Source organism: Rousettus aegyptiacus, unplaced genomic scaffold (genome assembly GCF_014176215.1).
Source record: "Rousettus aegyptiacus isolate mRouAeg1 unplaced genomic scaffold, mRouAeg1.p scaffold_m13_p_12, whole genome shotgun sequence".
In the NCBI taxonomy this organism is placed as follows: Eukaryota; Metazoa; Chordata; class Mammalia; order Chiroptera; family Pteropodidae; genus Rousettus; species Rousettus aegyptiacus.
The window spans coordinates 85,519,799-85,532,648 of NW_023416287.1; the positions used below are offsets into that span (position 1 = coordinate 85,519,799).

Genomic DNA, 12,850 nt, shown 5'->3' on the forward strand with positions numbered 1-12,850 from the left:
TGCACTCCCCACAGAACACCACCTTCCTAGTACTTCACCACGGTTTCGTAGAGGTTGGTTCCAACGTAATTATTTTACACCCTTCCTTAAGAACATTTCTGTTTGAGAATGACCTTGCTTACATTTGGCTGTGTCTCAGGTCTCTCTCAGAACACAATGACAAACTGACTCGTCTCTGACTCTGCAAGCCATTACAAGTTGATTCTAACCAGCTTCACTCTCCCATTTTTTGAAAGGCCAATATATTGAGATAAGAAATTCAGAAAATCAGTTCTCCATTAGGCATCTATGTTCCTTTGTCAAATCTTGTTACTCTATCTTATAGATAGTTTTAAGGGGACTGTGGTTAACATATTGTCTTATTTACTTACAAAACCATTTAAACAATTTTTAATGTGTTAAACTGTATTTATAAATTTAATCTGTTTTTTATTCATCCTATGGATGTGTACTTGTGATCTCCATTTTTTCCACTTTATTTTGAAAAAAAAAAAAATTGCACCTATAGAAAGATGAAGCGGTACAATGTTTGCCCATAAAAACCTCACCTAGATTTGCCTTTTGTTAATATTTTGCCATACTTGCTTTATTTATAAGTTATAAATATCATGACATTTCAACAAGCAGTGCTTCAGCATATATCAATTGAAAACAAGGGCATTTTGGTATTTGATGGCATATAATTGTTTATAGTATTTTTGTGACATGGATGTACGTAGAGGGTAGTATGCTAAATGAAATAAGTCAGACAGAAAAAGACAAATACCATATGATCTCACTCACATATGGAATCTAAAGAATAGAAATGCACAAACAGAAAAAACTCATAGAGAACCGATGGTTGTCAGATGGAAAGGGGGTTGGGAGCTGGGTAACAAAGGTGAAGGGATTAAGAAGTACAAATTGGTAGTTACGAATAGCCATGGGGATGTAAGTACAGCATATGGAATATAGTCAATAATATATATACACATATGAAAGGAGAATTCTGTGTAACCCCGCCATTATGCCACCTAAGAAAGCACTGACACAGTAACCAGGTCTAATAAGTCCATATTCAAATTTGCCTGTCTCCAAAATGTCTTTTAGGGTTTTTTTGTTTGTTTAACCCAGGATCCAATCACAGGTTATGAATTGCATTTGGTCATCATGTCTCTTTAGTTTTCTTTAATCTAGAACAGTCCCCTGCCTATATTTGCTTTTGTGACATGTATATTTTTGAAGATTCAGGCCAGTTGTCTCATATAATATCCCACAATCTAGATTTATTTTCTCATGATTAGATTCAGTGTAAACATTTTGGCAAAAATACTACAAATAGTGTATATTTCCAAAGACATCTACAACATGAGATAAACATTAGATTGTGCTGTTATTGGTAATGTAATTGCAACCATTGGTTAAGGTGTATCTGTCAGGTTTATCCATGTAAAAGTACCTTTCCCCTCTTTTAATTGAGGCGTTATTTAATTGAGGTGTTAACTTTGCACCCATTGGCAAAAATGCCTGAATCAGTTATTACGTTTGGTGCTTGCAAAGTGATACCTTCCTTCTCAATTTCTAGTTGGCATTCTGCTGTAAGGAAGAACTTTCCTTGCACCCAACCCCACCCCTTTTTATTTGAGAATCCCTATGGACTTGGATTCTTTTATTTTGGGGGACCATCTATTTTTGCTGATACTCAAATACTGCCAGATTTAGCCAGTGGGAGCCCCTTGATACACCAATTTATGGAGTTTATTGGCTTATGTGTTCTTTTAGTATATCCCAATCTTTCAAGATCTCCGAACCAACTGGCAAGAAATACGGACTTTCCTGATTGGGTTACTGATCAAGATCTATCCACGGAGCTGGCAAAGGTATCCCCCGAGCCACACAGAGTCTTGGGAAGAAGGCTGGATACTTAAAGAAAAAAAAAAAAAAAGCCTCTTTTATGAAGGCAAAAGGGTAAAAGATGATGGGTTTAAGCTATATTGACAATCAACAGCTCATCAATATTTTGATGTAACCATATATTTAAAGAAGTATATGAATTTAGCAAATTCCATCTCAGAGAACATTGCTGGAGCAGTGGTACATGCCTATTCCTGGTCATTCACTAGAACCAGAGAAGCGCAGTCAGCTTCTTCAGAACCAGGCATGTCTCTCGCCCCAAATCCAGGGCTGTTGGAAAAGAGGAAGAGAAACGTGAATGTTGGGAAAGCAACCATCTGCATTTTCTAATATTGGCCAAAAAGAGAAGTATTAAAGTCATTGCTATTGATTACAAATCTGACATAAAATTTATGGATTGGTTGTGGAGAGTTCATACCAATGGCTTCTTGTTGCCAAGGGAACTGTAAAGACCTTTTGCCTGAGTCACATGTAAAAATCACCTCAGACATAAAATATTAGCTTACTACACAAAATACTCCAATCCAGACAGGTGACCAGGACCTGTGAATATCCAGCAAGAGTAACATTATCGGTTGCCTAAAATACTTCACTCTAAGCTTTAGAAATGTGAAAACAGGAGTGAGATGAGGTAGAACTTTCCAGGGAAGTTGGTTCCAGGGCAGTTGAGGTTGATAGCAAAAGGGGCAATGATTACTACAAAAAGTCCTTACAAAATTTTATCCTGATTGCAAGGATTTGTACATCACACCCCAAAAAACACAGGAAATAGCAAATTACATGGACAAAATGGCTTTCACATATTTTGCCAGCCTCAAATGTGTTGAAAATAATTCCGTCTCCCTATTTTATCGATAAAACTGATTTCAGCTTCTGTCCAGTCTAACGTCTTAGGGCATAAAGTTGTGAAATGAAAAGGCCTCAGCATATGCTCTCCCAAAACATGTTCCAACATTTTCGGAAAGAGGTCCAAGGTGACTATTATTATTTTTACATACTCTATTGTAGCTGCAGTAGGGCTTCTTAATTTAAACTGTTAAGGATTTTTTTTTTTAAATACCCACCTTTTACAATTAACACTCTAAAGATCCAGCTGGGTGTTAAAAATTTGGACGATGTTGCTTAAAAACAAACAAAAAAATAAATAAAAAACGACAGCGGTGCCAGTGATATATTTTGGAGGTCTTGAAACCTTAAAAATGTAGCAAAAGTTTTTTTGAAAAAGTTGAAAGCCTGTCAAGGTGGTAGGTTACTACTTTCCTCATCACAGGAATTCACATCGGCACAAGGATTCAAAACTTGTTATGCACAGAAACGCTACTTAGCAAATACAATGATTCCCAAAAGATGGAGGGTCTGGAGGGGCTTTTGTTAAACTGTCGTGGGAATAATTTCCAAAGAGCGTTGCAGACCAGAGGCAGCCGTTAGGCCCGAGAGTGGCCACACCAGCGTGTCCCTTCTCGGCGCAAAAGCCGCGGGACTCCCTCGGGTCGGCTGGCCTCTGCGTCCCCGGAGCCGCACGTCCCCACCTCCGCACGCTGCAGCCGGCAGTCGGCGTGGGCGCTGGTCCGGGATCGCGGCGTCCGGGCGCCCCAACCCCGGCCACCACTCTGCCTCCTGCTCCAAGTTCCGCGATCCGCAGCACAGAGTCCACACAACGGAGCCTTGGGAAGTTGCGGTGGGAGTTATCCCGCTGCTGACTTCCGGAAGGTCAGCGGGGCTGTGGCCGCCTAAGAGCTCATCTCGGGCCCGGGGGGCTCACGTCAGAGGAACCCCCACTGCTGCGACGCGTTCAGCGCGGCAGCGAAGGGAACCGGGTGGCGCACGCGGAGGTGGGGCGGCGGCACGAGCGAGAAGGCAGAACAGGGGAGTCCGTAGTCAAAAGCGGAGCTAGGGCCCGTGGCAAAGGTGAAATGCCCCCACTTCCCGGCTCTCACATGTGCCCCCCCACGCTTCTCGCTGCGCTCTGGCTCACCCAGCTGCCTCCCCACGGGGCCACCCATGTCCTCCCCACAGGTGCTAACAACCCGACTTTAAGACCGCGCGGAAACCGAGGAGAGAGGCGGCCGGGTAGCAGTTGGGCGTGGCTTCCCGGAGAGGCGGCCCCTGGGGGCGGGGAGACCACGCAACCGTCGGCTCGGGCCGCCGATTGGCTGCAGTGCCTCCGCGGAGCCCGCAAGCGTCTCCGCCCGGCCCGGGCGCTCCTCCTCTTCTCCCAGCCGCTCGGTCCGCCCCCGCTCGCGAGGGAAACGCTCCGGCGCCGCCGCCCCAGCCCAGTGAGGACGACAGGAGAGAGGGAGGCCGCGGACACACTCGCTCGCTCCCACCAGCACCAGGGCTCCCAGAGCCGGCGCGGAGCCCAGGGGGAGGAGCTGCCGCGGGCACGCCCCGCCTCTGGCCCGGGAAGACGTCGCCGGCGACCTCGGCGGCCGGCCACCGCCCCCTTCGCCGGCGGAGACCCGCCCCTGGACCCGGCCCTCCCTCGGCGGCATGGAGGACCCCGGCTCCTGACGGCCGCGCTGCCGCCTCGGCCCCCGCCCCTCCCCCCGGCCCCTCCCGCCCGCCCGCCCTCGCTCGCATGTCCGCGCCGCTTTAGCCGAGGATGCTGAGGATGAAGCTGCCGCTGAAGCCGACGCACCCCGCGGAGCCGCCGCCCGAGGCGGAGGAACCCGAGGCGGACGCGCGGCCGGGCGCGAAGGCGCCACCACGCCGCCGCCGTGACTGCCGCCCTCCGCAGCCGCCGCCCGCGGGCCCGCCGCGGGGCCACCCGCTGCCGCCCCGGGGGCTCGGGCCGCCTGTTGCTGGCGGAGCGGCGGCAGGGGCGGGCATGCCGGGCGGCGGCGGGCCCGCGGCGGCGCTGCGCGAGCAGGAGCGAGTGTACGAGTGGTTCGGGCTGGTGCTGGGCTCGGCGCAGCGTCTGGAGTTCATGTGCGGGCTGCTGGACCTTTGCAACCCGTTGGAGCTGCGCTTCCTCGGCTCGTGCCTGGAGGACCTGGCGCGCAAGGACTACCACTACCTGCGGGACTCGGAGGCCAAGGCCAACGGCCTCTCGGACCCGGGACCGCTGGCTGACTTCCGAGAGCCCGCCGTACGCTCGCGCCTCATCGTCTACCTGGCGCTGCTGGGCTCGGAGAACCGTGAGGCCGCCGGCCGCCTGCACCGTCTCCTGCCCCAGGTGGATTCGGTGCTCAAGAGCTTGCGCGCGGCCCGGAGCGAGGGCTCGCGAGGCTGCGCGGAGGACGAGCCCGGCGAGCGCGGCGAGGAGCGCGACGGCGAGGAGGACCCCGAGAAGGACGGCTCCGGCCGGGAAGGCGGCGGGGCCGAGACCCGCGCCGGCGACGGGCTGGGCTTCAGGGCCCAGGAGGAACTGCTTCTGCTCTTCACCATGGCTTCGCTGCACCCGGCGTTCTCCTTCCACCAGCGGGTCACCCTGAGGGAGCACCTGGAGAGGCTCCGCAGCGCGCTCCGCGGGGCGCCGGAGGACGCGGAGGTGGAGCCGTGCAACTTTGCTGGCCCCAGGGCCCAGGTAGGGCGCGCGAGCCTCCCAGCCCCCGCGGGGCGGTCACCGCCCCGGCTTTCGGACACCCCGTGGCCCAGCCTGACCCCGGCGCAGGTGTCTCGGAATCCCCACCGCGCGCTCCCACACCCGGAGTACTCATCTTTTTGCTGGGCCACTCAGTTCCACTCTCCCCCTCACCTCCCCCGCTCCTGCACACACAGGCACCCGCCATAACAGAATGCTCTAGAAATCTCTTCCGTGCCGAAGTGCCAAAGGAGCCGGCGTGTTAGCTGCAGGCTGGCGGCGGGCAGCGGCTTCCCTTTCTGGCTGTCGGGCTCCGCGTGCACGCTCTAGAATAAAGCCCTGCCCTACTCCTCGGCCAGGTGGCCTAAGGTGTGCTGCCAGCCTGCTGTCGTCTTTGGTACGAAGGGACTTTTTAAATTTTTCTTCAGCGTGTGCCTGAGTTAAAAGGGGTCGTAAGGGTCTTTTGGCTCCTGGTTAGAGAATTTGGTTTGCAGAAGAAATCTCAAGCGGGGACTGCGGACTGACTCAAGTAAAAGCGCGCGTTGTCTGGGTAAGAAACCTTTTTTTAGGGTGGACTGGTTATGCCTTTACCTCTGGCGTAACCTGCTTTCTAACGGGTTCGAGTCGTGCCTGCGGATTTGTTCCGAGGGCAATTTGTTGGGCCTTTACTTTAGGCATAAGTATTGTCTACTATAAAGTTATTAAACACCAAAGTGTAGTAGATGAGAGACCAGATGAGTCACTTGTCGTAAACATTAAAGATGAAATTTTTATGGAGCCGCGAAAGCAATTTAATAATATAGGCCCCATATAAAGTACTGGAGCGTGACAGTTTATTTAATGAAGCAAAGAGGAGAGTAGGTTTCAGTTAGAGTAACAATTTTGTATAATAAGTTTATTATGGTTCACAAGTTCTTAAAATGTATTTGGATGGCTTACTTTTCAATTTAGGCGATTTCAAGGATGATATGTTGGAACAGGGGATCCCCTCTCCAACCTTGCTTGAAAGTTACTTCAACTCATATATCTGCTGTCATTCAGTACCTTGGAACTACAACTGGGCATTGTATTTATCTAGTGGCTGTGCGGACTCAATACCCATAGAATCAAGGAATTTGGGGCTAAAAGGGATTTAGCAATAACCTAGGCTGAGCCCCTCCTTTTTAAAACGAGGCTTCTGTGTGAAGTGACACATCAAATTCAGATGTAGTAACGCCTAGTACCCAGTAGTACCCATTTATCTTACAATGTTTATTTACTACTAGTATGCAACTGTGTATTCGATGGTAAAAACCCTTTCAATTCTTCAGCCTATAAAATATTTTCTAAAAGTCCTATATACCACTGCCATTACATTTTGAGATAAATCCTGAACTCAGGAGCAATACTTATTGTTTAAACATTTGTTATAGAACATATTGTAAAGATAACCTTAGATTTTAAGTATAATGAAAATGCCTCATAATGGAACCGTTTATATCATTTCATTCATATCATTACTGGGGTAACCAATTTCTGATTCAACTGCTAGTCTTTTTTTCCTTTAAATTTTGCTTGTCATGCAAGCGTTGGAAGGCGACGAGACAAGGGAGATGCTTGCAAACCAGAGTACTGAGATTTTCATCTTGACTGCAGTGTGTGGCCTTCTCTGGCTACCAGTGAGTGCTGGGAGGAGTATACGAAGTGAGGCTGGGCATGCCGCCATTCATTTCAGCACATCGTTACTTCTCAGGCAGTGCCCTGTGCTGTGGCCATGAGTTGAAGTGGGGCAACAAATTATAGGATTTACACATACTACAAGTGACGCTGAAGGCTATGTCTAGACACTGGGTGGTGTGTTATACTTTTTTCTCCAGCAGTCGTTTAGGGTTACCGGAACAAATAATTTTCGTTTCAGTAAATTGTTAGGACCCCGCATTTTCTGCTTGTTAGCGTGGACTCCGGACCCTCCAGCTGTGGCATGTTCTTATGGCCTTGAAGACATTTCCGCGGATTTTGTAGCTTCCAGGCTGTCACTCCAGAGGCTGCTGATGAGGGTGGATTGATTTCAATCCCAATTCGCTGTAGTCGCGCCCAGCTGTTCCTCGACCTTCCGCCTGCGATGCTCCCGGGAAGTGTTCACCTTGGACTCTGCAAGGAGGCGCCGGAATCTTATGCGTTTCTCGAGCGTTCCTCGCGCGTCAGTGCCGCAGGTCGCGCGAGCGACCCACCGTCACGATCCGCGGCTCACCAGCGGAGGGCGATTGGGGGCGGTCCCGGGTGGCTCCTCCCCTCCCCCTCCCGGCAAGATGGCGGCCGCTCGCCGCCCACGTGACCGGCGCGCAGGCCCCTCCCCTGGGGGGCGGGCTGAAGGCAGTACTCCCTCGCGTCGCTGGAGCCTGCTCTGGGCTAGGCCGGTGCGCGGGTCTCGGCGGAGAACCACGTGGATGGTGTACTCTGGTAGTACTAGGGGGAATTCCCGTGGCAGCCTTTTCTTGCCCCGGAAGAACTTTTAGACACATGTTTGTAACTTTTTAATTGCTTAGGAATCATCCTGCTTCTTACTACGGTTTAAGTATCATCCATATTAATGAATAAAGTAGAACTAATCTTGTGATTTTCTTTTTTGGTAGAGTAAGGGTTTACTGGCCCAGAAAGTGTTCCTGACACTTTAAAGACTTGTATCCAGTACCTAATATACAGCAGCTTCTTTTTAAAACTTTTTAAAAACGTTTACAGGTAGAATTTTATATTAATTGTATGCTTTCAAGCTGAACAGGCTCAGCAACTGTTTAGTGACATACCATAGTTATGATGCCAATAGTTGAGGTGATAAGTCCATAAACTTAACCACTAGAATAGACTTATCAGATCATTTTAGAAGAATGGAGGAAGAGTAAATAAGTGTATTTCGAACAGTAATGTTTCTAGAGTTTTCCTGTGTGATCTGGTTGATTTTAGAGTAAATGTTAGATTGGATTGTAGTTAAGTGTTGGCAATGCCTTTTGGAGACTTGTGTTGTTCTTCACAACTACAGTTGACTGCCAGTCACTTGGGTAAAATTCAACAAGTAGGCCAGTGGGCAGTAGTGAAACTCCTGATTAACAGTGTACCTAGGAAGTTTGGGTGATTGACATAGTTATGTGTTGAGAAAGTTAGAGACTACATTTATAGTGTAAGGAAAAAGATCTGGTTTTAAAAATGGTTCCCTTCATGTTAGGAACCCAAACTATAAATAATGTGTAAGCAATAGCAACAACAAAACTGCATACTTTTTTTTTTTTAAAGGTAATGGTTTTCTTTTGCCTTGAAAAGAGGAAAGAAGAGTCAAGCTTGCTTTCTTTGAATCCTGAAAGACACCCTTTAACTGCTCTTGAAAATATTACAACTTGTGGAGATTTAACTCCCCAGTTACAAACAAAGGTGAAAAAAGCATAGACTCTCATAGTAGTGGTTAGTGGTTAATGTCGTTGGTATGGCAGTGTTTCTCTGGAGATTGTGTTTTCAGTATCCTCAAAACATAGTTGCTTGGCAGATAGTACTCATGTTTGAATTAAAGGTAGAAACAAAACTTCTGATAGTAAGAAATACAATTATCCTGTGTCTTAATGTTATTCGAACTTGCAAAATATATTTGAACTCACAAAAATTAAGTAGCCGTCAGTCCTTGATTTACAGAAATCAATGGGGTTACTAAAAAAGAAAACTTTGCAAAATTGTTACTTTCTCATAGCATAGATTAATTAGCTATATTGTACTTGATAGCAAGTACTTCATCTCATCTTAATAATACAGATCATCATGTCTTGGTAATGTTGGGGCCTGAGAAAGAAAACTTTTCAAAGAGTTTTAACATAAATGCCCTCCTCTGAGATAACTGGAGTGTTTATATAGCAACCAGAACCCTAGTGAGAGAAAATGATGGGAGAAGTTAGTGGTCAGGATTTCAGTTGTTATTTTATTAGGCACTAAAAAGATGCTTCCTAAAAATGATTTCTAAAAAGAACAATTCTAATGCTCACAGGTAATAAATACCTTTCATTTGTGGGCCACTGCTAGGAGATTTTACAGTGAAAAGTATCACTGGGCAGTGGGCGCTGTCTGAGAAAGAAAGCTTTTCTCACTCCTGCAGGAAGGACAATTACTGTGCTTACATCAGGGTTGTTAGGGTTAAATGAACAAGTACTTGTAGAATAATGCCTGGCTCAGGATCTTCCATAAATGTTAGTTAGCAATTGTAGGTAAAAGTTAAGTCTTGTTTGGAAGGTGGTGCCTTTTGAGGTGGTAGTGATTGAATTAATGAGATAAAGTGCAAAATAATTCACATACTGTCTTAAGCACAAGTTCTTTGCTGAGAATGATAATTTCTTTTTCTTTTCCACTGAGACTCAGTCATTCAGATTGTGATATCAGGTCCTTTTAGGAATGGATTTTTTTCCCATCTAATAAAAGTCCATATGGTGTAGTATTTTCTATATCGTTCTCTATTACCGTCCCTCTAAATTGATTGGTGTTCAGGAAGAGTGGGTAATTGAAAAATAGTATTGGAGACACATTTATTTGGGGCAGTTATTTTTGTTAATACTTACATTGTAAAGAGGCCCAAAGAAAGCATTTCTCTGGGTCACAAATCATTAAGGTACATATTCTCCCCATACTGGTTTTGGAGATGGGAGTAGAGAAAATATCTATATTTAGAATTCGGGTTACTAACTGTCGAGAAACCATAGTTTACTTAAATCTTTACCCAGTTTTCACATTTGGCTGGGAAACTATATTTTAAAGCTATTTCGCAGTTTTGTAAGTTTTATGATTTTTCATTAGTTCAATGCACAGTCTGGAATCCATTGATGATTAAGGAACTTTTTAAATGTATTTTTTATAGATGTTATGAAATTGAGAGTGGGGACCAGTGCTAATTTTTATGCTTACTTAATATTTTCATCCTTCTTGGAGAAAAATGAAGCCAAATGTTTTCTTGTTGTTTGTTTTTTAAAAGAAGCGAAAGGCCTGCACCCCTGTCCAAGCAGATGAGCGTCACTTTACCTACTCTGCTTCTTGCTGTGGAGGACTGGGTGTGACAGCACTTCTTTTACTCACAGAGAATGCTTTGTTGCAAAAGCCTCCTTTCTCCAGTCTATGTAAACAGTCCTGGGTGGGGGAGGGGGGTGCCTCATAGGTGTTTATGTTACAGGTGGCAGAGCTGAGGGACTGTCCGTTTCCTTCTGTTCTTCCTATGCTCCAGGGAACGTTTGGCCTTTAATTCTCTTCTAAATGTCTTAGCTCTTTAGAAGTGTTCTGTGCTCATTCAAGAAGTAGTTCACTTAAGGTCAGATTAGGTTTGGAAAAGGTCAGTTTGGCAAGTTATTTAGTCATTACAGGTTTCATATAGCTCAGTGTGAAATAGGGATATTATCACCATTTATTGCATATATAACTGCTGTGATGATGAACATACTATAATGTATGTGAAAATGCTTTGTAAAAAAGATATGTATCAAGCTCTATCGATTGACTACCACAATTTGGTTGCAATGGATGAATGGAAAACAAGTTTGAAGAGGGCCTTGAAGGTCAGGTGAGGAATAAGTTGCCAGCAGTTTGCAGTGGAAGCCATTGCAAATTTGTGTGCTTGTGCACGCCTGAACTGGACACTGTCACTTTAAACTTAGTATGTAAGAAAAGAATGCATCATTGATTTAAAAAAAATTTTTTTCAGACACATCTAGTTCTCTCAGTGGTACCATTATATTTCTAGTCACTTTCTTATTTGCTTGATAACCTTAATCCTGATATACCCTCATCTCCTGAATCTACCCCTTCCTCATCCTTTCTGATGCCATTCACATTTGAAACCTTATGCCTAGACTTGAATAACAGATTCTCCTGCTTTCAGCCTTATCTGTTGGCTACTCCTGCCGATACATCTTCCTAAAGCAGTGTTTAATCACAGCATGTTTTCTGGCAGTGACTGATGGTGCCTGGCCACTAATAAATCTTTGGGCTCAAAATCCCTTTTTCCCATAATTTCTTCATACATTCTGCCTCTCATTCAAGGCTGTTTCATGCCATAACTTCTTGTATTGATACTCTCTGGAATTGTCCCCATGGTGGTCTTCTTATAAGATCTTGCCACCTCCGAATTTCAGTAGAATGTGTATTGTGTTATAATTTTGATACTACTTTGATTTTTTAAAATTACTTTTAATTTATAAAATTGACCTTCCGTCCTGGATTTTAAGTTCCCCAAAAGCTCAGGTATCACATCTCATTTTCTTCTATGTTGCATATATTTTAAGTGTTCAGTCAAAATTTCCTATGCTTATTTAGGCTTTTCACATAATAGCTCTGAAATGTACCAGTATGATAAATGGCTGGAAGACAAAGTGCGTCGGGAGTGATTTTTTTAGTCTTGTATTGAATTATACTTACCAGTTATTTTATAAAAATATTTGCAGTTGTATAGTCACAAATGTCTTAGAAATAATAAAAGCAGTTGTTTAGGCAAAAAGCATGGGATAGTGTAGATTGGAACTAAATTTTCAGTGAGTGAATGTTGAATACTTGTGCTTATTACTCTTAAAATCTTTATCTTTCCTGAGTTAACTAAGCTTCGTGGGGAGAGAGCATACATTGGTGCAGACCTACAGGTGATGTTTTGATGGGATGGAAAAGGTCATAAGTTATAAACTATTTTCTTATTGTTTGGGTAGCATGTGTCGTTGTCTGTTGTTGATCTCCAGTTTATGTTTTGCTTGGGAGCGGTATGAGTCAGATGCCGAGTTGAAATAGAACCTTGCTTATGACCGGAAAGTTAAACACTTTGGTCATTGAGTGACCAATCTATAAGAGTCGTGGAATTTTTATTTTTCTTGTCAGGAATGTCTAAATCGAGATAGTAGAGAAACAGTTTTCTTGCAGTATAATTGATTTTTATTTTGGGAGTCAAATGATTGAAAATCACTAGCGGTCTTAGAAGGGACAACGTGGCCATATGTGAATTAAAATGCTGTAGCATTTTGGAGAGTACTTCCTGGAGAACGGAGTTATCATACTTAAAAGGTTGCTCGATGAGCAGGTGGTGGTGAGTGGTTTTATTATTTTGGGAAGAGTGCCTGTTCTAACAGGTGACATTAAACACAAATCCTAATGCAATGTTTCTCAATGCTAATATTTACAAACCTATAATTCACTCACTTTCAAGGATCCTTCTCAAACCCTATAAGCTTTAGTTTCTACACGGTTCCAAGAACATTTCTCCACTGGGTTTGCAGGCCGTGTGTGGCTCTGGTGTAGGAGTTAGAAGTTCCTGATGCGGTCAGTGGCTGTTACCTTCTGAGCCCAGGGCTCGCTTCCTACCAGGTGCCCTTTTTGCCCCCTTGCTCTCGTCTCCTGTGACCATATGCGGGCTAGGGAGGGGCGGCGCGCACCATCTGTCGATCCTCTTGGACCCCC

The 12,850-nt window shown here is 45.4% G+C and overlaps 1 protein-coding gene and 1 long non-coding RNA gene across 6 annotated transcripts in view; one reads left to right on the forward strand and one right to left on the reverse strand.

Moving 5' to 3' along the window:
• Window positions 1–982: 982 nt before the first annotated feature.
• LOC118609937 lies at window positions 983–4,081 on the reverse strand. The gene is made up of 2 exons (XR_004953497.1): window positions 2,958–4,081; window positions 983–2,163 (listed from the first exon to the last, which is right to left on the reverse strand). It is a non-coding gene; the product is annotated as an uncharacterized LOC118609937 (long non-coding RNA).
• Window positions 4,082–4,480: 399 nt separating this feature from the next.
• ZCCHC2 (zinc finger CCHC-type containing 2) overlaps window positions 4,481–12,850 on the forward strand; it is a 51,310-nt gene continuing 42,940 nt past the window's right edge. For all 5 annotated transcript variants that reach the window (XM_036229074.1, XM_036229077.1, XM_016127656.2 and 2 more), the window contains exon 1: window positions 4,481–5,419. In XM_036229074.1, the coding sequence (XP_036084967.1) occupies window positions 4,496–5,419 (924 nt within the window). In that variant the 5' untranslated portion in view covers window positions 4,481–4,495. The remainder of the gene's footprint in view (window positions 5,420–12,850) is intronic.